Genomic DNA, 21,827 nt, shown 5'->3' with positions numbered 1-21,827 from the left:
ATGGATGGAGTATAAAAGCTAAGCACATACATACATACATTTATACATATGTGCACCACTGAGGGGGTACAGTCCATAAGACAGTTATCTTGAACAAATGAATGGGAACTGTGTACTGCTTTTGCATAGCTCCCATTCATTTCAATGGGGATTTTACGAGAGAACTTTGGGATTGCGCCCAAGCTATTTAGTGCTTTAGTGCTTCTATCACTGTACATAACTTCTACATTAGGCTACCTGCTGCTCAGATATGTAGAGCTAAAAGAAATTCGCTTCCATATTCTTCTAAATTCTCTACCACCATCTGTGGTTGAAATCTGCCAACCGCTTGACATGGTTACATCAGTCATATTTGATAGTAGATAGGTTTTCATCTTTGACACCCATTTGGCATGGTATTCAGCAGCCATTTGTTGTCCATCAATATTCAACATCCATTATTTAATATTTGATTCAGTTTTGATAACTGTGTTCTAGAAAATACAGTTATCTGGTAGAAACAGGAATTTTCTATATAATGTTTTTATTTATTTTATAGTATTTATATACTGCTCCACAACAAAAGATTTCAGAGTAGTGAACAGCAAGAATAAGAGAATAAAACACCATGTTAAAACATTTTAAAACTTTTGTACATTTATATGTGCTATCTTACATACTGATTGAATAATGATCTCTAATATCAATAGGTTGCAGTCTTTAATATTAATATTCAAGCCCATCACTTATTTGTGCTTGATTTCATGTGAAACCAACTAATTTTTGCTGAGACACAAGGTATCTTTTCCCTTAACTAGGTAATGAGATCTACAGTTCTCAAGACAGTAATCCTTCCTGACCACTTCCTGCATTTTATTCAGTACTACAAATTATGTGGTGTTATTAAATAAATGAGAGCAATTAAAAGGGGGGGAGGAATGTGGTCTGTCTTATTAGTTGTGGCCCGACTCCAACAGCACAGTGTCCTATGCTTATACCATACCATGCTTTTCCTTCCCCACACAGGCAAGAAAAGGGGCCGTGGCTCAGTGACAGAGCAGATGCTTTGCATGCAGAAGTTCCCCAGGTCAATCCACAGCATCTCCAGGTGGGGCTGGAAAAATTCCTGCCTGAAACTCGGGAGAGCTGCTGCCAGTCAGTGTCGACAATACTGGGCTAGATGGACCCAGGGTCTGACTCAGTATTAGTCAGCTTCCTATGTTCCAAAAATAAAGCTTAGCAGACTGTTTGACACAGTTGAGAACAATGCACAAAGCTATTTCATTAGAAGGACACCTAACAAGGTAAAATGGCCTAAACTGATGATTATATTTTATAAGGCCTGTTTCTTGGTACGTGACAACAAATTGGAGGCTGAAACTGGAAGGCCCAGTTCTTGTTCCAAAAACTATGGGGACAGTCTATGCTGCCTCCCACATGCACAGGAAGGGGCAAATGGGGGTCCACCACAGGAGAGGAGGAGGGAAGGATATAATGCAGGGCTGGATCATCCCCTATGAGCCACATTGTTTAATACAGTAGCCTGCATTTTTTCATAGTCCAATAAAAGATGCTACACCTTCTCTGTTTTGTACCTTGTGGGGTAGCCCACACAGTTATTTAACTGGATACTTCTAGCTGTCACGCTACATTTTAAAGATATGGGTGGCAATAAATATCCATGACTTTAGCAATATGCAACTATAATGCAAGTATTAACAATTGCCTATATCAAATTATTGACAAAATTAAAAAATGGCATCAATTATTAATCTCCCTATTTTTACACCAATTAAGTCCACACATGGGAAAAATTAGCCTATGCTTCTGAAAGCTGGGCAGAAAACTAGACATCTCTGACCACACACAGTGACAAATTCAGCCAACTCTCTACCCACAAACTTGTAACAAGATGTGGATTTTCTTTCCAGAAATGAGAGAACAGATTTCTTAGTAACATAAGGCTACCCATTTGTTCCTCCAACTGCGAGTCTGGCTCAGTTCCTCTAGCATTGTGGTTCCTTCACATCTCACGTATATTAGGCAGCAGTTAAATTTGTGTACAACATGCTAATTGTATAGTCCATGATGTTGCCAGTTCTCCTAGATATGTACAACAGATGTGTTAGACCTCCGAAGAGTGGCAGCAGGATGTTCGTGACTGGTAACTAAACCGGTGTACTGAAACAGTTTGAGTCACTTTAGGCAGCAGGATGCCTAATTTCTCCTCCAGCTGTCACACTACCCTCAGGGAAAAGAAGAAAAAGCAGAAACTTATGCTCAACACATGAAGTTTGGTTTAGTCAAACTGCTTCAGAATCCTTGCAGTCCTTAAGAATCCCTAGAATGTATTTAGGATCTTAGCCTATTTTTATATTAACTAACTTTTGCTATTCAATAATCAGCCTTCCAAGTTTTGTTGTTGTTCAGTTGTTACGTCGTGTCCGACTCCTTGTGACCCCATGGACCATAGCACGCCAGGCCTTCCTGTCCTCTGCTCTCTCCCGGAGTGTGCTCAAGTTCATATTCATTGCATCGGTGATGCTATCTAGCCATCTCATCCTCTGCCGTCCCCTTCTCCTTTTGCCTTCAATCTTTCCCAGCATCAGGGTCTTTTCCAGTGACTTTTCACATTAGGTGGCCAAAATATTTGAGCTTCAGCTTCAGTATTTGTCCTTCCAATGAGCAGTCAGGGTTGATTTCCTTTAGGATTGACTGATTTGACAAGAGTCTTCTCCAGCACCACAGTTCAAAAGCATCGATTCTTCAGCGCTCAGCCTTCCTTATAGTCCAGCTCTCATAGCCATATGTTGCTACTGGGAAAACCATAGCTTGATTATACGAACCTTTGTCGGCAAGATGATGTCTCTGCTTCTTACTATGCTGTCTAGGTGTGCCATAGCTTTCCTCCCAAGGAGCAAGCGTCTTTTAATGTCATGGCTACAGTCACCGTCTGCTGTGATCTTGGAGCCCAAGAAAGTAAAATCTGTCACTGCTTCCATTTCTTCCCCTTCTAAATGCCAGGAAGTGATGGGGCCAGATGCCATGATCTTTGTTTTTTTAGGCTTGAGCACAACAGTCTTGAATATGAGTTGCCACTTAAAAACAAGCAGTTCCTGCACATTTTGTAACCTCTACCCACAACCAGGCAGCCGGTTCTGTGCCCGACTCACCTTCTGAAAGGAAAAAAAGGGTCAGCCAGTCAACTATTGAGCCCCTCCACCATGTGGTACAAGCTTTAGCACTAAACTAGAAGCTCAGAAGCAATAAGACTCCCAAAAGAGAGGGAGAATGTAGTGCAGAACCAAGACGCCCCATGCTGATTCCATTATTCCCTCCATCTGCAGTGTAGATACGTGGCCATACAGTCCCCTGATCAGCAGAGATTGTGGGTACCACTTAGCTAGGTGAGAGAAGACACCCTCAAAACAGATTTGACCTTTTGGGGAAAATGCCCACTGAGATCCACTCAAGTTTCATCTAGCCTAGAGTAAGTACATTTCTGCAGGCCATATTTCAGAAAAGGTATCAAAGGGCTGGTCCCCACAAGCCATGTCATGTTTTGCCCATGCTTCCTGGCAATCTGATCTGCAGTGCAAGGGTAATTGCAGTGGGAAAGCTAGCAGGATTAGTGTGCTGCTTTGATACAATGAGCACAGTATTCTGCTGTGCTATGTTTGCTTCCACAAAGTTGTTCCTTTTCAGAAGCTTTTCCCTGAATCCAGGCCTACAGATTGGAAAATCCAGTTAGTACACATCAATCAAGTTATAGCCAAAGCGTAAATTGAAGACTCCTAGAATTCTTGGTATGGGAAGTCATTCCGCACATACTATTTTAGGATCTTATTGGATTTCTTGGTTTCTATAGCCAGTATAAAACCAGGCCTGTGGAATTCAGCAACTGGAAACAATTAAGCAAAATGTGCCCACTGACATACGATTTGCTTAACACAATTTTGGGAGATAAAATATGTAGCTTCCTTTCCATTTTTACTCATGCTGTGTACTTGAATAATATTGTATAAGATACACTTACAGCAGTGCTTTAATTTGGTCCTATATTGGTAGATTGCAGCACTATTTCTATGGTGCTTTAATGAACTCAAACTGAAAAGTGCAGTCAGTACTGCATGTTTTGGACAAATGTTTAAATTCATTTAGAAAAAGTGCAGTTACTTGTTGATTCAATTGTTATAACACATTCTCTCAAATTAAGGCAAAAATGCCAAATTGTTATGACACAGTTGCTGGTGCCCTGGTCTGGTACTAGAGGATTTTATCAGTCAGCACTATAATGCACCATGGCCTCTCTTCGACATTACTTTGCAAAGACTTGCATCCTTAAAATGGGTGCATGGTAGTGGTTGGAGTAGAGAGGCTTCTTGCTATATTGTTCAACTGGAAAGATCTTTGTCAGCTGTATGAGCAAAGCAGGCACCCCAATCATTTACACATTACAATATTGTACATCAATGGCCACCTGTGGTTGTTTCTCTTTATGTATTTAAATAAGAGTAAGAAAAATAATGTAGGAAGCAATTGCAGTGTTCTTATGCACATTGTGTACAATTTTAACCCATTTTTAAAGGTCTCTTTAGTGATCCAGACACCTCAGCATTCATTTGAAGTGTCATTCTTGCAGAGATAAGGTCTGCATTTGCAGTGCTTGTTTAAAGCTCTGCTACGTGATGCTAAATGGGGCTTTTGTCCTCCAAGCTGCTTGTGACTTCCTGGAGTTCCTCTACTTGTTCTTCCATTGCTTGCTCTTTATCATCCTACTTTTATGAGCACTCCCTAAATTTGCAGTTATACACTGCAAACCCCCATCCCCCAAAGCATGTGATTGAAACACGTGTTATTTGTGTAACAGATACAGAATTTGGATTATTCTGGCCCAGAGCATGACCAACTCTGCCTACATTTGCCTTTCTCCAGGTCCAGGATTAATCTATGTAGCATGCTTTCTTTTATTTTTGTTTGTCTCAGAGATACATATAAGAGTAAGAACACAAAGGCAAACCAGGCAGTAGGTGTATGATTAACTTTAATTAAATTGTCTGGGTAGTATTTACAGGCAGAATATACAGAACACATCTGAACAATGCTGTCATAAAAACGTCTACAGCTTTTGCTTACCACAGTACAATGCCTAGACTTTCTGGGCTGATGCAAACATTGTGATTTACAGCTGTGCAAATAGATTTAGAAAAGTTAAGTGTCAGCTCGTAGTTTCTGTTCTAGAAATGTTTTCTGCTAACAATTTCAACAGAAAAAGCCTCTCATCTGAACTGGCAGCTGCCTGAATTTTAGGATAATCAACTAGTGTTGTAACTCCTACTGAACAGATTTGTTTCATTTTATTTTGGCATCAATCACAAAATCAGGAAGTGTTTAATGTTTCACACTTGATATATCCATGAGTCTTGCATACATTTTCAAATGTTGTTTCTCAGAGTTGTCACCACAATATTCCATTAAACAATGGAAGGATCTAACTCAGTAAAATATGTCAGGAGATTTGTGTCAGCAGGAGAAACAGCTTTCAAGTTTTGCTTAGTTTATTACAGCTTCCTCTGGCAGCCACAGAAGCTCTAGTAGGAGACATCAGGACAAGGATCATACGAAAAGGATAGCCTCTTCTGGCTAGTCTCGTGTTGTAAATTGAACAGATGGGATTCTTTAGTCTTTAGCATCTCCTACTCCATCAGCATTAATAGCAAACATGGCTTCTGCTTCAGGCAGGCAAGGTGAATCATAGATTTTGCATATCCTAGTTTCACCTCTACCTTTTCTCAAATACAGCCTGATGGGAACAAATTAATGCATTTATTCAAATTAGGACTGTTGATCTATCAAGTAAAAAGAGATCTGTGGTCATCTGACATCAAATCAATGATCTGTTAATTAATGCCCCACCCCCACCTTCCTAACCATGATACATTACCGGAAATTAAGAAAAAATGGGTAGGTGAGGGGAAGAGTTTTATCCTGACAGAGTGGAAGTCTGCATCGTCATAATCCCTTCCTTGGTTGGCAGATAGGGAAACAGGTCCCTCTGCTGCAGTGAACCCCCAGCCTCTAACAGGAGCCTTGCAGTGCTATTTGGAGATCATGGATGGAGGAGCTTTCAGGAGATGGGAAAGGAAAAAGTCCTTTTTTTTCTTTCCCACTTTTCTGGAACCTTCTATTGTGCCAGAATGTGCTTAGGTAGAGGGATAGCTGCCCCATTTTTAATTTATACCTTATCTTACCTTTCAACTGACACCCTCAACATTCCATTGCTCAACTGTGCTCAACATTCTGTAGGTCTTGAAAAGCACTGATTCTTTCAGGCCACTTTGTTTTTAAAAAATACTTTTAATTTGCAAATATACTTCTGCATGCTTGGGGAAACTAGGGAGTTTTCTCAAGTATGCAGAAACCACATGTTTTTGGATGGCCCTGTTTGCTTCCAAACCTTTAGGCACAAATCTTTAGATAGCATGATATAGAAAGTGCGTTGTGGTGATTGTATTCACGCTCATGATTCATTTCTTATCACTGCCATCACCAGCTCCATCTGGAATGTAGACTGCAACCCCCTTTCTATCACATTTAAACTCTGCAACTGCTATTCATGTATTTGTGACCTCAAAGCTATATTCTACAAAGTGCTGTCTGAAAGCTGTTCAAAAATTATAGCTAGAGCAGACCACCATATGCCACATATTGATGGGGACGGGTTACTAGAAGCACATTAACACCAGCGCTCCATGTTTTGCACTTCTTCTGTAGTAGCTACCAATTCAAACCACCAATTTTTAACATAAATCCCTTTAACAGAGCTAACACTGTTAAGAGTGTGCCTCTCCACTATTTTCTGATCACAGTTGTTACAGTCAACCAATTCTCTAGCTTTTGTCCTCCAAGAAGGTTGAGGCACAAAGACATCACCTGATTCTGACTACTCTCCAGCTCTGGAACTCATTCCTTCTGGAGGTATACCTGATCTTAATCTGGGCATTTTGGAGAAGCAATACGAGACTGGAAAGTTGGGTACTTACCACGGAGTTCCATTCTGATTCGGTGTGGAGAAGACATCCATCATGGGTCAATTCCTCCCACTGCCTGGGCTGGGACAGGCAAGGAATATGCGACCAGGCTTTTTGCCTTGGTCCTAGCCCCTATTGCTCCTCCCAGCCAGTTCTTTTCTATTAGAGCTTTTAGACAGAGCAGTGATTGAACAGCCACAAACAAAGAAGGAAGAAAATGTGGAGAGAACTGACGAGACAGAACAAAAAACCCCATCTCTTAGGGACTGGCACACTCCATTCAGAAAAACATAATTAGAGTGTTCAGCATGCCACAGGGTGCGGTATGGATGTCTCCTGTACAATGAATCAGAATGGAACTTCATGGTAAGTACCCAACTTTCCAGTCCCATCTGATGTGAGAAGATATCTGTCATGGGATGTACAAAAGCTACTATTCCTATAAAGTGGGTCCCAAAGGACGCTGAATGTAAGTTTGAGGGAGAAACTGTTGTATTACTCTATGTCTGAAGACTGTTTCAGCTGAAGCATATTTGTTCAGTTTAAAATACCAAACAAATCTGTGACGTTAGGACCAGGCAACTGCCCCGCAGATCTCCACTAAAGTAACGATAGTAGAGAAAAACCACTGAGCAGCACAGCCTTGGTGCAGTGTACTGTGGCACGTGCAGGTTTAGGGAGTTCTTTTACCCTCATAGGCTACAAATATACTTCTGTTTCTTCCCCCAGGGATGGCTAAATATACTTGGGAATGCAAAATGATTTTAGGCAGGAAACAGATGTGCAAAACGCGGTCTCATCCCACTCTCTTCCTGACTTGCTTACATGCCCTGGTGAAGACTTCTGGGTTGATGTCTGGATCAGTCCCAAGTGAGGCAAGAAGAGAGGAGAGCACGCACGATCCCGCATCTTCCCATTCTAGGAGGGATCTGCTGTGATTCGCTTCCATTCAGTGCATTATGGTGTCAGTGGGGCATGGGTGTTGCCTCTGCCTGGGCACAACAGGCCCCGATAGAATCTGCAGTAGAGCACAGGCGTTGGCTTTGGACCAGACACATCAGGCCCTCTGGACAGAATCCTTCTGATCTGAAGCAGCAGCAACCAACTTTCAAGTGAGGTAGGTACTTTATGAGTAACAGTTTGTGTCCAGACAACTCTAATGTGAGTTACTGACCTTTCTTTTCCTTTCCAGATTTGGAGTTTTTTGTTTGTTTGTTGGACCCATCTTGTAGCAAAAGAAGAAAAAGCCAAGACAAGGAAAAGACAAACACTTTTTTTTTTTTTAAAGCAGAGAACAGAACTGGAAAAGGAGAGAAGTCCAACTCCAGGTTTGTAGAGGTAAAGAATAGGAAAAGAGAATAAGAGGCCTAAGTAGAGTTTGTTGAAAGAGAAAAGGTCCTGGGTGGAGGCAAGGAACAAACTGTTTGGGAGGAGGCACAGAGTCCAGGTGGCATGTTCCTCGTCTGTCCTGGGCACTGGGAGAAGTTAACTCATGATGGATGTCTCCTTGTACCAGATGGGAATTCATAAATGTAAGCAGATATTAAATCATTTCAGTGTATTGTACATTCTGTTAAAGTTGTTAGCTGCCCTGAGCTAGGGAAGAGGCTAGAAATTAAGAACTGATAATTACAGCCATCCCCAATCTGGTGTCCCCTAGATACTGGATGACAACTCCCATCAGGTGGCTGTATTCCAACACATCTAGACCATGGAAAGTTGGGGATGGCTGAACGTTTATAGCACCAATTTCTGTTTCAAGAACAAAATCTGTATTTGCTTTGCACAAGAAACTATTAGGACTCCACACTGACGCTTCAGATCATATAAAAGCTCTAGTTAAGTAAATGATGACTTAAAAACTATGTAAACAGAAGCTGGTAATCTTACCTGGTTGTTGAAGCATGGGCAATGATATTTCCCCCAATAGGTTTCTTGGGATCTGCAGCAAACATTGCGGCTCCATCTACTTGTGCTACCACCTGGTTTGTGATCACTACAGCTACACCAAACTGTCATAAAAGAGGCATATGATCAATTTCAGTTCCTTTGCCATGAATTGAAACATTCTCAGGTGGTCTGATACAATGCACCATTAAGAGGGTCTCCATAGAAATACAATCCAGAACATCGCAAATGGAACAAAAATGAGAACAAGCAGGAGGTCAGTCTAACAACAGTTTACCTCATCTGCAAGTCGAAGCAACATACGTAGAAATCTGGCCAAATGCATCTGTCTGGCTGACAGTTCACCCCGGCCAGAGTAATCTGTCCTGTAGAGGGCTGTGGCACTGTCTACTATCAGCAAAGCGTATCTGAAAGAACAGATGAACATTACTGTGCATTAATTTCTGCTCTTGGCTGCAAGAGATTATTCTTGCTTTCGTGGACGCCCTAGCCTTGGCACAATTCAATTGAACATCTAATTATTTATCAAAGATAGGATAAATCCTGTTACTCCTTTTGACTATGATATAGCCGTGTTGTATACTTAAAAGTCATATCTGGATGGAAACCAATCAAGCTCACACGTTGAACCAGTGAGAACCATCTCTTTGTATTCACTCAGTTCTACTTCCATTAAAAACTACTGCTAGAGACATTCCTAATAATGACAAGCAATCCGTACTGGACAACTGCCCATCGTCTCTCCTCATGCTAATACTACTTTAAGTGGTCAAAGATGAAACAAGATGGTTTTTAAAAATCTGGTGCACAGTATTAGGGTCAGTGCCTGGAAACAGGATATTCCTGCCTGTAGAACAGGCATTGTTTTTCCTTGAAAGACAAGGTGGGGGTGGGGCTGCTTGGAATTCAGCTTGTCAGTAATAGGGGGAGAGAAGTATTTATGTATGTATGTATTAATTAATCGCCCATCTGGCTGGTCACCCAGCCACTCTGGGCGATGTACAAGGTGTATAATAAAGCAGTTTAAAACAAAATTCTACAATAAAAACACTGTATTTCTAAAAAATACCCTAACCCACCCCAAATGCCTGCCTGAACAACCACGTTTATAATGCACGGCAGTAGCTCATTAAAGAGGGGGCATGACGGAGTTCCCTAGGGAGGGAGTTCCACAGAGTGGGGGCCACCACAGAAAAGGCCCTCTCCCTTGTCCCCACCAGTCTACTGTCCTGGCTGATGAGACAGAGAGAAGGCCATCTAAGGCTGATCTTGTTAAGCAGCCTGTCTGGTGTTGCTGGAGGCGCACCTTAAGATAGGCTGGGCCGGAACCATATAGGGTTTTAAAGGTCAAAACCAACACCTTGAAATTGCCCTGGAAAACAGTTGGTAACCAGTGCAACTCCTTCAGCACTGGAGTGATGTGATTTCACCGGCAGCTGCCTTTAATCAGGCGAACCGCCACGTTCTGTATCAACTGCAGCTTCCAAACCGTCTTTAAGGGTAACCCCACATACAGCGCATTACAGTAGCCTACATGAGAGGAGACCAGGGCATGTACTACTGATGGGAGTAGACGGTCAGGAAGGTAGGGGCGCAGCCACCATATCAGATGGAGTTGATACAGCGCTGTCCGGCTCACAGCTGACACCTGAGCCTCCATGGACAGCTGGGAGTCCAAAATGACCCCCAGGCTGCGGACCTGGTCTTTCAAGGGTAGCCGTACCCCATTCAACACCAGGTCAACATCCCCCAGCCTCCTCTTGTCTCCCACCAAAAGTACCTCAGTCTTGTCAGGGTTCAGCTTCAGCTTATTCCTCCCCATCCAGCCACTTACCGTCTCCAGACATTTGGACAGGGATTCTACGGCCAACCCTGGTGAAGATTTGAACAAGAGGTAGAGCTGCGTGTCATCCGCATATTGATGACACCGCACCGCAAACCTCCTGATGATAGCCCCCAGCGGCTTCACATAGATGTTAAATAGCATCGGGGAGAGGATGGAACCCTGTGGCACCCCACACGTGAGCGGCCACAGGTCTGACACCTCCTCTCCCAGTGCTACCCTGTGGTACCTGCCAGAGAAGAAGGACTGGAGCCACCGTAATACAATGTCTCCAGTGCCCATCCCCTCCAGGCGGTCCAGGAGGACACCGTGGTCAATGGTATCAAAAGTATGTCTTTTGCTCTTCAAAGAAATGCAGCCTACTGGCAAAATCAATTGGTAATCTTCTAAAGACCAACTGCAACTAAATATATTGTCTTCACTTAGCTAACAGAACACTGGACTAGATAGGCCTTTAGTTTGATCCAACATGTTGTCATGTTCATACACTAGAGATTTATCTGTACAGATACAGATTTTTAGCGATGATGGGCTATTTCAAAAGGCAATTTTATCATTAAAGCTCCTATAGTGAAATAAACCAAAGATGCTTTATATGCTGTTATATTGCCTTCTTTAGAGAAAGTGTACAAAATTATGTACTTCCTAAGTTGCGTGCCTTATAAATGCCAGCATCTTATTTGAATGGAATGAATGAATGAAATCTCCTCTGCATGTGCTAAGTTTTTTACCTCGATTCAGTCATCATAGCAGATGCTTGGTAAAGGAGCTGGGTCTGATGGTCTGTATTAAATCCTCGAGCGTATGCCACATTATCAAGCACATCACTACCAGATAAGCCATACCTAGGAAAATAAAATTGGACAAAAGCTAATCGAATTGTTTTTAAACAAAAATGGTGAACCCCATCAGACACATGATTCCAATAACTAAATTTGATCACAGCTTACCTGAAAAGGAACAACAACTTCCTCCTCTCCCCTCCTCCCCTTTTTATTACATTATACTCTGTATAAAGGAATTCTTAAGAAAGCAGCTGTTGTTTAAAGGTGTCCTTCCATGCTATCAAAGATCTGTATTAAATAGTTTCTTCATTACTCTTCTCCTGCTGTTCTCCATACCAGTGAAGTAGGGTGGATTTTTGTTAGATCTGTGATAAATTCTAAATTTACAGCCTGGCTTTTATGATTCCCTTCCACATCAAACACAAGTTCTGCATTTCTGTCACACGGACAGATACAGGTATGGAATACATAGCCATGGGACTTATTCCATCTTTGCAGAAATGTGTTGTTAGGTCTGATACCCCATGTGACTTTTCAAATGGTCCCAGACCATATTATTGTCCCCTCCCCCATCTAACTTCTCCTCAGGGCTCCCCATGCAGCAAATTGATCTTTTTCCTGTTGATTTGATAAACTGGGGTGGAAGCTGCCATCATCTCTGCTGTTTATTTAGTTATTGTTAGAAGTCCTTATAAACCATCTTTTGTATTTAACTTTGCCCATCCCCAAGGGTTTTCAAGCAATAAAAAAGAATGTGACTGTTGTTGGGCAAAGAAGGTGATTTGATGTCAGAATTCCAAGGCTTTGGGTATACTGTTTTAGTGAAAGATGTAATCAAGACCACCCATATTGTGCAACAGTTGTTTCCTGACTGTCATCTGTTAGGAACCCAATTAGCATTACAGAAAAGCTCCAACTATCATCACAAGGATTCCTGTAGCAGTCAGAAACACATTACTTGAGATTAGTGCTGTGTAATGCAGTTTAAATTTAATCCGTTTAAGTAACTTTTAAATATTTTTCCTTTTTCTTTCTTGCTTTCTTTCTTTTCCTTCTTCTGTTCTTTTTTCTTTTTCGTTATTACTGTGTCCTCCTAAGAATACTGTATTGTTGGAAACTAGATAATGATTAGGTTGTTGGTACCGTTTATATCATTTATAAAGATAAAAAATAGAATAAAAAGTATTAAAAAAAGAGAGAGAGATTAGTGCATAATAAGTTTGGGGTTTGTTTTGTTTGCTTTTACACAGATGGGGTGGGCACTGAAAAAGGCGGTTAACCATTCAGTTATAATAATTGGTAAGCCATGCTTTTGGTTCTGTTTTTGTCATCACATATATATTTAAGTGTTCAGGAAGGTCTCACTTAGGGCGATATCCAAACTGTCATGGTACTTCCACAATGCCAAACCTCACCATTGACGTATACTGCTCCCAGAAGGGCTTCTGAGGAAACAACTTGCCCTGATGGGATGGGAGAAAAAGACACAGCTTGGTGAGCTGCCACCATCTAGCGCCCAGTGGTGGACCTGCCTTCCCCCAACTGCCAACAGAAGGGCATCTGAGAAAACATCTTACTCTGAGAGAATGGGAGAACAAACAGATTAAGCTTGAACTCAGAAGAAGAGAAACTGTAGAAAAGAAAAGAGGAACAGGCCAGCAAAAAAACATGCAAGCCCAAAAGGACAACAGATATTGCGCAAACCTAGCACATTTGGTTCCAGAATAGGTATATTCCCAGCCATCTAGGCAACTGAACCAAAAACCACAATGCTTTTTTCCTCCTCCCTCCCAGTCCCTTTCCTTGTGTCTCATGTCTTTTTAGATTATAAACCTGGGGGCAGGGACAGTCTAATTATTGATTCTTGTGAGCCGCTCTGGGAGCCTTTTGATTGAAGAGTGAATAAAAATGTATTGTATAAATAAATTAAATAAATCCAGTACACCCCAATTTTCTAGAAAAATGTAAAAGTAGAACATTTGTACATCTGTCCTTCAAAACGTGGGGGCATGAAGCATACTTCTTCTACACCAACCAGAAAACCATAATATAATTGATACAACAGTCTCATATGGAACATTTTTATATTCACTTCCTACAACTCATAATAAAGGCCATTACTGCAGCATAGAGGAAGCCAATGTACACATGGAATGGAGTTGCATGCCCCTTTAATCAGTCTTTGAGGAGGTGGGAATTTTCACTAGCAGCCAGGAACATACATCTGTGCTAGCAAAATGGTAGCTGTGTATATTAGCAACATTATAAAGTTGTTATACAATGCTGCAGTGTTCTAACCTTAAATCTAATTTAACTAAGGCAAACAATAAGGCACTTTCAGTGGCATTCAAGTTAATTAAAAATAAATCCGGTTAACTATAGAGTTGATATTGAGTATCATGATTTTTATTTTCATCAGTTATCAGTAGTTGGCACTACAACCTCTACACTTGGGATGCAACACCAATGATTTCTTGAAAATAATTACAGACCTCTCAGCCACAGCAAGCAAACGCTCTGGACGGAAAGTGCCCTCTGTGTCAATGTACATGGCCTTCCCTTCACCACCACCTCGATCGATAGGGAGCTAAGAAAAAGACAAAGCTAATTTGTTACAAAAGTGTGTTGATCTCTGGGAAAGTTAAACCTAGTTGCATCTTTGTAAATCCATAGTTAGGGAGCAATCCTACGCATATTTAGACAGAAAAAAATCCTACAACCCCCAGCATTAATAATTAGACTATCATATGGTCTATAGAACTCTATATTTTTACTGCATCAGTTATGAGAATGATACAGGTCACTGAAAATACATGGACTAGAAGGCACTCCAAAGCGTTTTCTGTACAATACTTCACTTGAGTTTCACCTACTTACTTGACAGGTTACTGCCAACGTATGACACAACTGAGTCTTTCCGGTGCGGAATTCTCCAAACATCTCTGTTATAGATCCGGTTTCTATTCCTCCTTGACAAGAAATACAAAGAATTTCAAACTCATCTCAGTAATCATATTCCATACGCAACAGGTATATCTCACAAATGTATATATTCAAGCTCATGGAGACCTTGAGATCACTTTGTTTTTTATTTGTGATGTGCCTTATGCTAAGGGATTACTTCTGGAATAGCATCCAAAACCTTCAGGCACAAGATACATAATGGACAGATTCTGGATAATGGAAAATTCCTACAGGGCAAGTTTGCTATGTTATACAAGAGATTTTTGTTCCCCTTTTATTATGAAAAAGATTTATTATTCAATAACTAGATGTGGATTTCAGTGTGAAGCTACTGTTTGTGTGTTCCTTTGTTGAATGACATTATTTTTGTATTGCCTCCCCTGCTATGGAATGTAATATGAATTAACAAACAAGTTATTAGATGTTTTTGTGAAACAAAGATACAGTCAGTTCTGAAGAGATCAGGGTCCTTAGTCTTTACATATGTTTACTCAAAAGTAAGCTCCACTGAGTTCAATTGAACTTACTCTCAGGTAAGTGAGGATAGGATTGTAGGCTAAATGTGAAGTTCAGTATCTGTGAGGCATCAAGGTAACGGCCCTCCTTACATTAGGACTTTGAAGCCGTCTGTGTCCTCCATATTTTGATATGTCTTGTTCCATACTTGTTTGTTGATAGCAGGGGTCCTAATCCAGCCCCTTTTTATTTATAGCATGTGTTGAGCTTCAGGCCAAATCCAGCCCACCTGTGGTCCCAATCTGGCCCTCTAGGGTTCTCCAGTTGGCCACACCCACTCCCCCTACCCAGAGATTGTTTGGTGGTTTCCCAGCTTTGGTGGAGTTTTCCCCCCAGTCTTTCCCAAGTCTTAGTTACTGGCAGTAAGAGTGTTAAACTATAATATGCTAGTATTTGGGACCCTGGCCCTTTTGCCTTCAGTCTCACCTACCACTGCAATGTGGCCCACCGAGAGCTTCTCTAAAATTGAATTTGGCTCTCGCGCTGGAAAGAGGTTCGACACCCCTGATTTATAGTGTGTAATAAAATGATACACAAATTAATGGCTAACTCTAAACCAAGATACGCACCTTGAAGGAGCTTATCAAGTTCTTTGGATCCGGTGGTGATCTGAATAATCTCTGATCTCCGTTGATGAAACTCTGTTGCTGTGGTAAAACCCATCGGAACCAATTTTGCTGCTTCTGCCTGAGAAAAACAGCAAGATCAAAAGACTGAGCAGTAAAATAAGACTGCATTTTTGTTTTAAAATCCCCACTTTTATTGCTGTAATGTTTACTTTAAAACTATATTATAATAGTATTGGAAAAAGTACACCATCATATCTTACTTGAAAACTTTCAAAGAGCGTGGTTTTCAAGAAATAATGGTCACACAGAAAAAGCATGTAAACATTACACATTTTCATATTCTTAATAGCTTTAAGTATAATTACCAGGATTTTATCTGCTTTGGCTTCACTGATGCCTTTAATATTGAGCAATTCCTTCTTTGGTGCATAGGCAACAGCTTCAACTGTGTGAAATCCAGCTTCTTCTAACTTCTTCACATCATTTGCATTTATACCACATTGCTACACAAAACAAACATTGTTATTCACTATGAAACACTTAGCACAGAATCTGAAATGATAAATTTCAGTGGAAATATGTAGACAAACACATTTTAATATGACATAATACTAAGGCTGCAATTCTATATACACTTTCCTAGGAGTAAGTCCCGTTGAACTCAGTGGTAGTTACTTCTAAGTAGACACACATAGGATCACACTGTATGCATTACTACTTCACTCCACTGGAAATATAGCAGCTGAAAAGCATACTTCTTTATTTCAGTTATTTGCACTAGTAATAAGGAGTCAAAACAGAGCTCTACTCTGTTCATCTGCTAATTAATGTACCATATCATACATTAGTAGTTGTAGTAATAAACAATATATAGTCCTCTTAAAGATCAGATTGACCGTTAGACTTGAAAATATATTTCTAATAATGAATCAGCATCTTTCTAACATTACTTGTATTGATTTTTAATAAAAACATTACACAAGTGAAAGTTACATTTAAAATTAGTATACACTTAGGGTGCAATCCTATGCTTGTTTAGACAGGAAAAAAGTCCTACAACTCCCAGCATTCCCCAGCCAGTCATGTTGGTTGTAAGACTTTTTTTCTGTCTAAACATGCATAGGATTGTGGCCTTAATTATAAGATTTCTTCACTTTCATTCCTTCACAGACTGACTTGAAAAAACAAAACCAGGAACAGAAACTATAACACCTTAATTTAGTAAAAGGTTTTATCAAATTTGCCATGGGTGGTAAGCAAGTCTCCAAGATAGAGGATGTTATTATTTTATTAAGAATAAAAAGCACAGTATTGGTTATTTCAACGCCACAATATTTGAAGACTACAGTTAAAGAATGCTTGAGCTTAATGTCTTAAGTAAAATAAAAACATCCTCTACTTTGGAGACTTGCCCACCACCCATGGCAACTTTGATAAAGTTTTCTTTTACTAAAAGGTGTTTTAGTTTCTGTTCCTGGTGATATAAGATACACGGCTTCTTGATCACATACCTCCAGCCGTGAAATGGGTTGAGGACCAAAGCTTTCCTCCTCTGTTGATACATCGATACTTGCATCGCACTGCATTTGCATGGCCATGGCATGAAGTAGTCAACTTTTCTATCAAAACAGGAAGAACCTAATCTTATTTATTTGTTGTACTTTTAAACCATCCAATAACCAAAGTTCTCTGGGCAGTGTACAGTACATTAAAAATATAATACAAACATAAAAACAAAAAACCAGCAGAATCAAACCAAGATAAAACCAGCAGCAAAGGATAAAACCATTCCAGCACATAAAGCCAAATTAAAACTAGCATCAGAATATAGTGCTGAAAACACTAAAAACAATTCTTAAAATGCCTGGGAGAATAGAAAGGTCTTCACATGGCACTGGAAAGAAACATAAAGTAGGCACCAGGCGTACTTCTCCAGGGACAGCATTCCACAAATGAGGTGCTACTACTGAAAAGGCCCCCTCTCTTGTAGCCATCCGCCTCACCACATTTGCGGGGGCACCTGGAGGAGGGCCTCAGATGATGATCTTAATGCCCAGGTAGATACACATGGGAGGAGACATCCTTCAGGTAACCATGGCCCCAAGCCATTTAGGGCTTTAAAGGTCAAAAGCAGCACTTTGAATTGGCCCCAGCAACAGACTGGCAGCCAGTGCAGATGGAGAAGTATTGGCATAATATGATCACATTGGCCAGTCCCAGTTATCAACCCTATTTTGGACTGAAATTTATGGACCATTTTCAAATGCAGCCTCCGCATGCATTGCAATAATCCAAATGGGAGGTTACCAGAGCGTGAATAACTGTTGCAAGGCTATCTGTACCCAGACAGAGTCATAGTTGGTATATCAGCTTAAGCTGATAAAAGGTGCTCTGAGCCACTGAGGCCTATGCCCCTAGTGACAATGGTGGATCTAAGAACACCCGCAAACTATGAACTTGCTCCTTTAGGGGGAGTGCAGTGCCCTCCAGAACAGGTTGAATACCACTTAACTGGACAGATGGATGGCCCATAACAAGTATCTCTGTCTTGTCTGGCTTGAGTCTCAGTTTATTGACCCTCATCCAGTCCATCACCCTGCCCAACCACTGGTTCAGAATATCAACTGCCTCACCTGTATTAGATGAAAAGGAGAGAGAGAGCTAGGTGTCATCTGCATATTGGTGACACCCTAGCCCACATCCCTAGATAACCTCTCCCAGCAGATTCATGTAGATGTTGAAAAGCATGAGGGATAGAACAGAGCGCCAAAGAAACCCATAGCACAATATTGCAGGGCATAGTAGTAATCTTGCAGCACCACCTTCTGGAATTGGCCATCCAAGTAGGAGCAGAACCATTGCAATACAGTACCACCACATAACAACTCAGACAGCCTATCCAGAAGAATACCATGGTTGATGGTACCAAAAGCTATTGAGATGTCCATGAGAACCAACAGGGTCATATTCCTCCTGTCTTGCTCCTGAGCCAGGTCATCCCACAGGGCAATCAAGGCAGTCTCAGTTCCAACTACAGGCTTGAAATGGATCTAGAAAATAAGTTTTCAAGAGAACCTGGAGTTGATCAGTGACCATTTGTTCAAGCACCTTGTCCAGGAAGAGGATGTTAGCAACTGGCCTATAGTTGTTTTCATCTTCTGGGTCCAGGTTTGCTTTCTTAAGGAGTGGCCTGATTCTTGCCTCTTTTAAAGTGGCTGGTACCACCCACTCTATCAAGGAGGAATTTATCCCCTCCCTATTAGATGTAATAAGCCAAGAAAGGCATACAAGTGGTTGGCCAGACATGACCAAGCACTCTGTCCACATCCTCAGGCCTCAACAACTGAAACTTGTCAACTCAAATGTATACCAAGGCGCTGCCCGGGCTCTGCAAAGTGGGAGAGGATGCATAGGTACAATCATGCTAACTGCCCGGGACATCTCCAAGTTCCACAGAGTTACCAGGGCATCAAGAGGAACGCCAGACATACCAGCAGGAAAATCCCCCAGAGCTCTCTGGAGTCGATCAGAATTCATTAGCCTCTGCTGGCTGACCATTTTAATAGATCCCTCTACCCCACCTTTTTTTTTTTTACATGTCTATACCACCGAATAGCCGAAGCTTTTCCCCTTGCAGAGAGGAAAAGCCACTGAAAAGCTAACCTCAACAGGAAATTATTTGACCATGACAAGATCATTCAATCCTCCACTTTCAAATCACCATACTCCTGCCCAACCGAGAAACTGAGAGTGGGTCCTGCCACATGTGTTGGGCTGATGTTGTACTGGGACAGCCCCATGATTGTCATGGCGGCCATGAAGCCTCAACATGAACGTTAAGGTCTCCCAGAACTATAATCTTGGGAGTCCTCAACACCAAATCCAAGACCATCTCCATCAGCTCAGGCAGGGGGGCTGATGGGCAGCAGGGTAGGCAGTACACCAGCAGAATCCCTAATCTGTCCTGAATGCCCAGTACAAGGCAAACACTCAAGATTGGCACTTAGATGGACAGGAAGACTGGAAGGAGATGGACTCCCTAAAGACCACAGCGATTCCCCTCCCCGCCCACCCCCAAGTCTATGCTGGTGCTGCAATGAGTACAGGTGGATACAAATGGGAGAGGCTAACTCCTCCCTATTCCCACACCAAGTGTTGGTTACAGTACCAGGCTGGCCCCCTCATCCACAAATAAATTGTAGATGAGGGGGCCAGCCTGGTATCTGAAACCAACACTTGGTGTGGGAATAGGGAGGAGTCAACCTCTCCCATTTGTATCCACCTGTACTCATTTATTGTGGATGAGAGAGATTTTATCCCAGACTGACATGGCATTCAGCAGCAGCACCAACAGATCAGAGGGCAAGCTGGTATAATGGAACCTTTTGGTTGAGGGGGAAACCAGAAGAGGGAACAGGTGTAAGATGCCCAAGCACTTTCCTCGCCCAATGCCATACCTCCTCCTACCCATGACCACACTGACAGGGGCAGCCTCATCCCTCCCTAACAGTCAACTCACAAATTTTACAGGCACACAGGAAACAAGTCCATGATATACAGCAAAGCAAAGAGGCCCAGATACTGGCCCTCACCCTGGCAACAGTAGAGCACCTTTCAGATGATGAGGTGCGGTCTGCTCACTCTTCCAGCACTTGGGCTGTGGGGATGTTGGGAGAGCTGGGCAGGTGGAATGAGCACTCTCAGCTATCTTGATGACACTGCTAACACCCAGTTTGATCTATGGCAGCAGATTTTGTGCAACTAGTTTCACGTAACTTTTAAAAACAAGAATTTTATTTTGCCATACTATAAACGATATCTCCACTACTGTAAGAACCAAGACGTAAATACACCAATTTCTAAAAAGTCTGTCTGACATACTATGTAAATTGCCATGTATCTTCTCCACCGCGTATGCCTCTTGCCAAGGGCGTGATTCTGAACGCTGGCAGTCAATAAATTGCAACATATAAAGAAGAATACAGCGCTCTCTTAAATATAATAAGCAACGTTTAATTTAAACAGGATTCAAGGGAGGCGCATCAGGTTTACGATGCACGACAGAAACCCAAGCAAGCAGCCTTGTTCGCTTTATTCCCCAGAACGCCCCCAGCCCGGTGAGCAGCGCTACGTTTACCGACCCCTTCCCCACATCCGCCCCGCCAGGTAGGCCAGGAACGACCCGCCCAATGTTCAACGCTCCCCCCCCCCAGCAACTGACGGTGACAGCTCAGCAACGGCCCTCCCTCTCCGGAGAGTGCCGGGGAGGGCTCTTCTCGCCCCCGGTCGCCAGCAGACGGGGGACACAAACTCACCTCGAAGACGCCCCGCAGGCCGGACCGCTCGGCCCCGCGGCCCGTTCCCCTTCTTCTCTCCGCCCCCAAATTCGGAGGAGCCCGCCACTGTGTCACGCGACCCTCGCGCACGGGCGTAGCGGCGCCTGACTGGCCAAAAAACGCGCCGTCCTGTGCGCACGCGCGCTTTCTCCGCCGCGGCGGCGCGTTTCCCTCCCCTGGCCGCCCGGGGCTCTTCGGAGGGGGCGGCGCCTTCCCTCGCGCGCGCCGGCGGGGGCCGGACGTTCCCTTCGCTCTCAGGGGCTCGGCGCGTGGGCGAGGGAGGCCTTCCGGCGCTCCCTGGGGACGATGCGCGGCAGTTTCTTTTCAGGCGACCGAAGGGCTCGTAGCCGTAGCAGAGTGCGGAGATCGGCAATGCTGCCTGCCAAAAACATTTCGGGAGTATTCACTTGAAGCCGAACATTTCCCTAAGCGTTTGCCCTCACACGTCTTACTCCTGAAGTGTTAAACGCTTTCGGGGTTTTCAAAACGCATATTAGTTTCATAGACCTTGTGCCTCAAATAGGTATAGATGGAGACGACAGGGGTCATGAGCTGCAGAGCACGAAAAACTTATTGTGCCCCCCCGCCCCCCCCCCGCAAATCAGCCCTACCTCTCCAGCTGCAGGATGCTGTGAATAGGCGAAGGGGAAAATCCAACAGCCTATCATTCTGTCTGAGCTCTTAGTTTGCTCTGTGCTACCCAGTGACTCAGGCTTTTTGTCCCAGCATTTGAAGGGCGTTCATGCCCAACGTTCAGGTTTTTCTAGTAACCTAGTCACGTTTTAGGGTACCAAACTTCAGATTGCCAATTTGAAGTGCACCAGGTCCCTTGGTTTACAGCCCCATTAGTAAAGCTGATAAGCATCTCTGCTCTTAAGCATGTCAGGTGGGCACTC

The 21,827-nt window shown here is 42.6% G+C and overlaps 1 protein-coding gene across 8 annotated transcripts; it reads right to left on the bottom strand.

Moving 5' to 3' along the window:
* Positions 1-5,003: 5,003 nt before the first annotated feature.
* Positions 5,004-20,977, bottom strand: RAD51 (RAD51 recombinase). Of its 8 annotated transcripts, XR_014789362.1 has the most exons (12): positions 20,911-20,977; positions 17,107-17,214; positions 15,961-16,098; positions 15,596-15,713; positions 14,424-14,515; positions 14,039-14,133; positions 12,962-13,009; positions 11,493-11,606; positions 9,196-9,325; positions 8,901-9,022; positions 7,836-8,028; positions 5,006-5,782 (listed from the first exon to the last, which is right to left on the bottom strand). XR_014789362.1 is itself a non-coding variant. In XM_084845448.1 (11 exons), the coding sequence occupies exons 2-11, from the start codon at positions 17,191-17,193 to the stop codon at positions 5,659-5,661; spliced, it is 1,068 nt and encodes a 355-aa protein (XP_084701574.1). In that variant the 5' UTR covers positions 17,194-17,233; positions 20,911-20,977; the 3' UTR covers positions 5,004-5,658. The 8 variants fall into 8 exon arrangements, 5 of the variants coding, with proteins under 5 accessions (XP_084701574.1, XP_084701565.1, XP_084701586.1 ...); XM_084845448.1 differs by lacking the exon at positions 7,836-8,028 and having other exon boundaries at positions 5,004-5,782; positions 17,107-17,233; XM_084845439.1 differs by lacking the exon at positions 7,836-8,028 and having other exon boundaries at positions 5,004-5,782.
* Between the last annotated feature and the right edge of the window lie 850 nt (positions 20,978-21,827).

Source organism: Heloderma suspectum, chromosome 1, assembly GCF_057233095.1.
Source record: "Heloderma suspectum isolate Gila_16-S chromosome 1, 16-S_ref, whole genome shotgun sequence".
NCBI lineage: Eukaryota > Metazoa > Chordata > Lepidosauria > Squamata > Helodermatidae > Heloderma > Heloderma suspectum.
The sequence above is the reverse complement of the archived record's forward strand: the minus strand, read 5'-3'. Positions and strand labels throughout refer to the sequence as shown.

Coding starts and splice junctions, on each gene's coding strand:
- RAD51 (XM_084845448.1), bottom strand. CDS start 17,193: ATGGCCATGCAAATGCAGTGCGATGCAAGTATCGATGTATCAACAGAG. Junction 16,099..17,106: donor AACCCATTTCACGGCTGGAG/GTATGTGATCAA, acceptor TGTTTTGTGTAG/CAATGTGGTATAAATGCAAA. Junction 13,010..14,038: donor TTGCTTGCTGTGGCTGAGAG/GTCTGTAATTAT, acceptor CCATCCCATCAG/GGCAAGTTGTTTCCTCAGAA.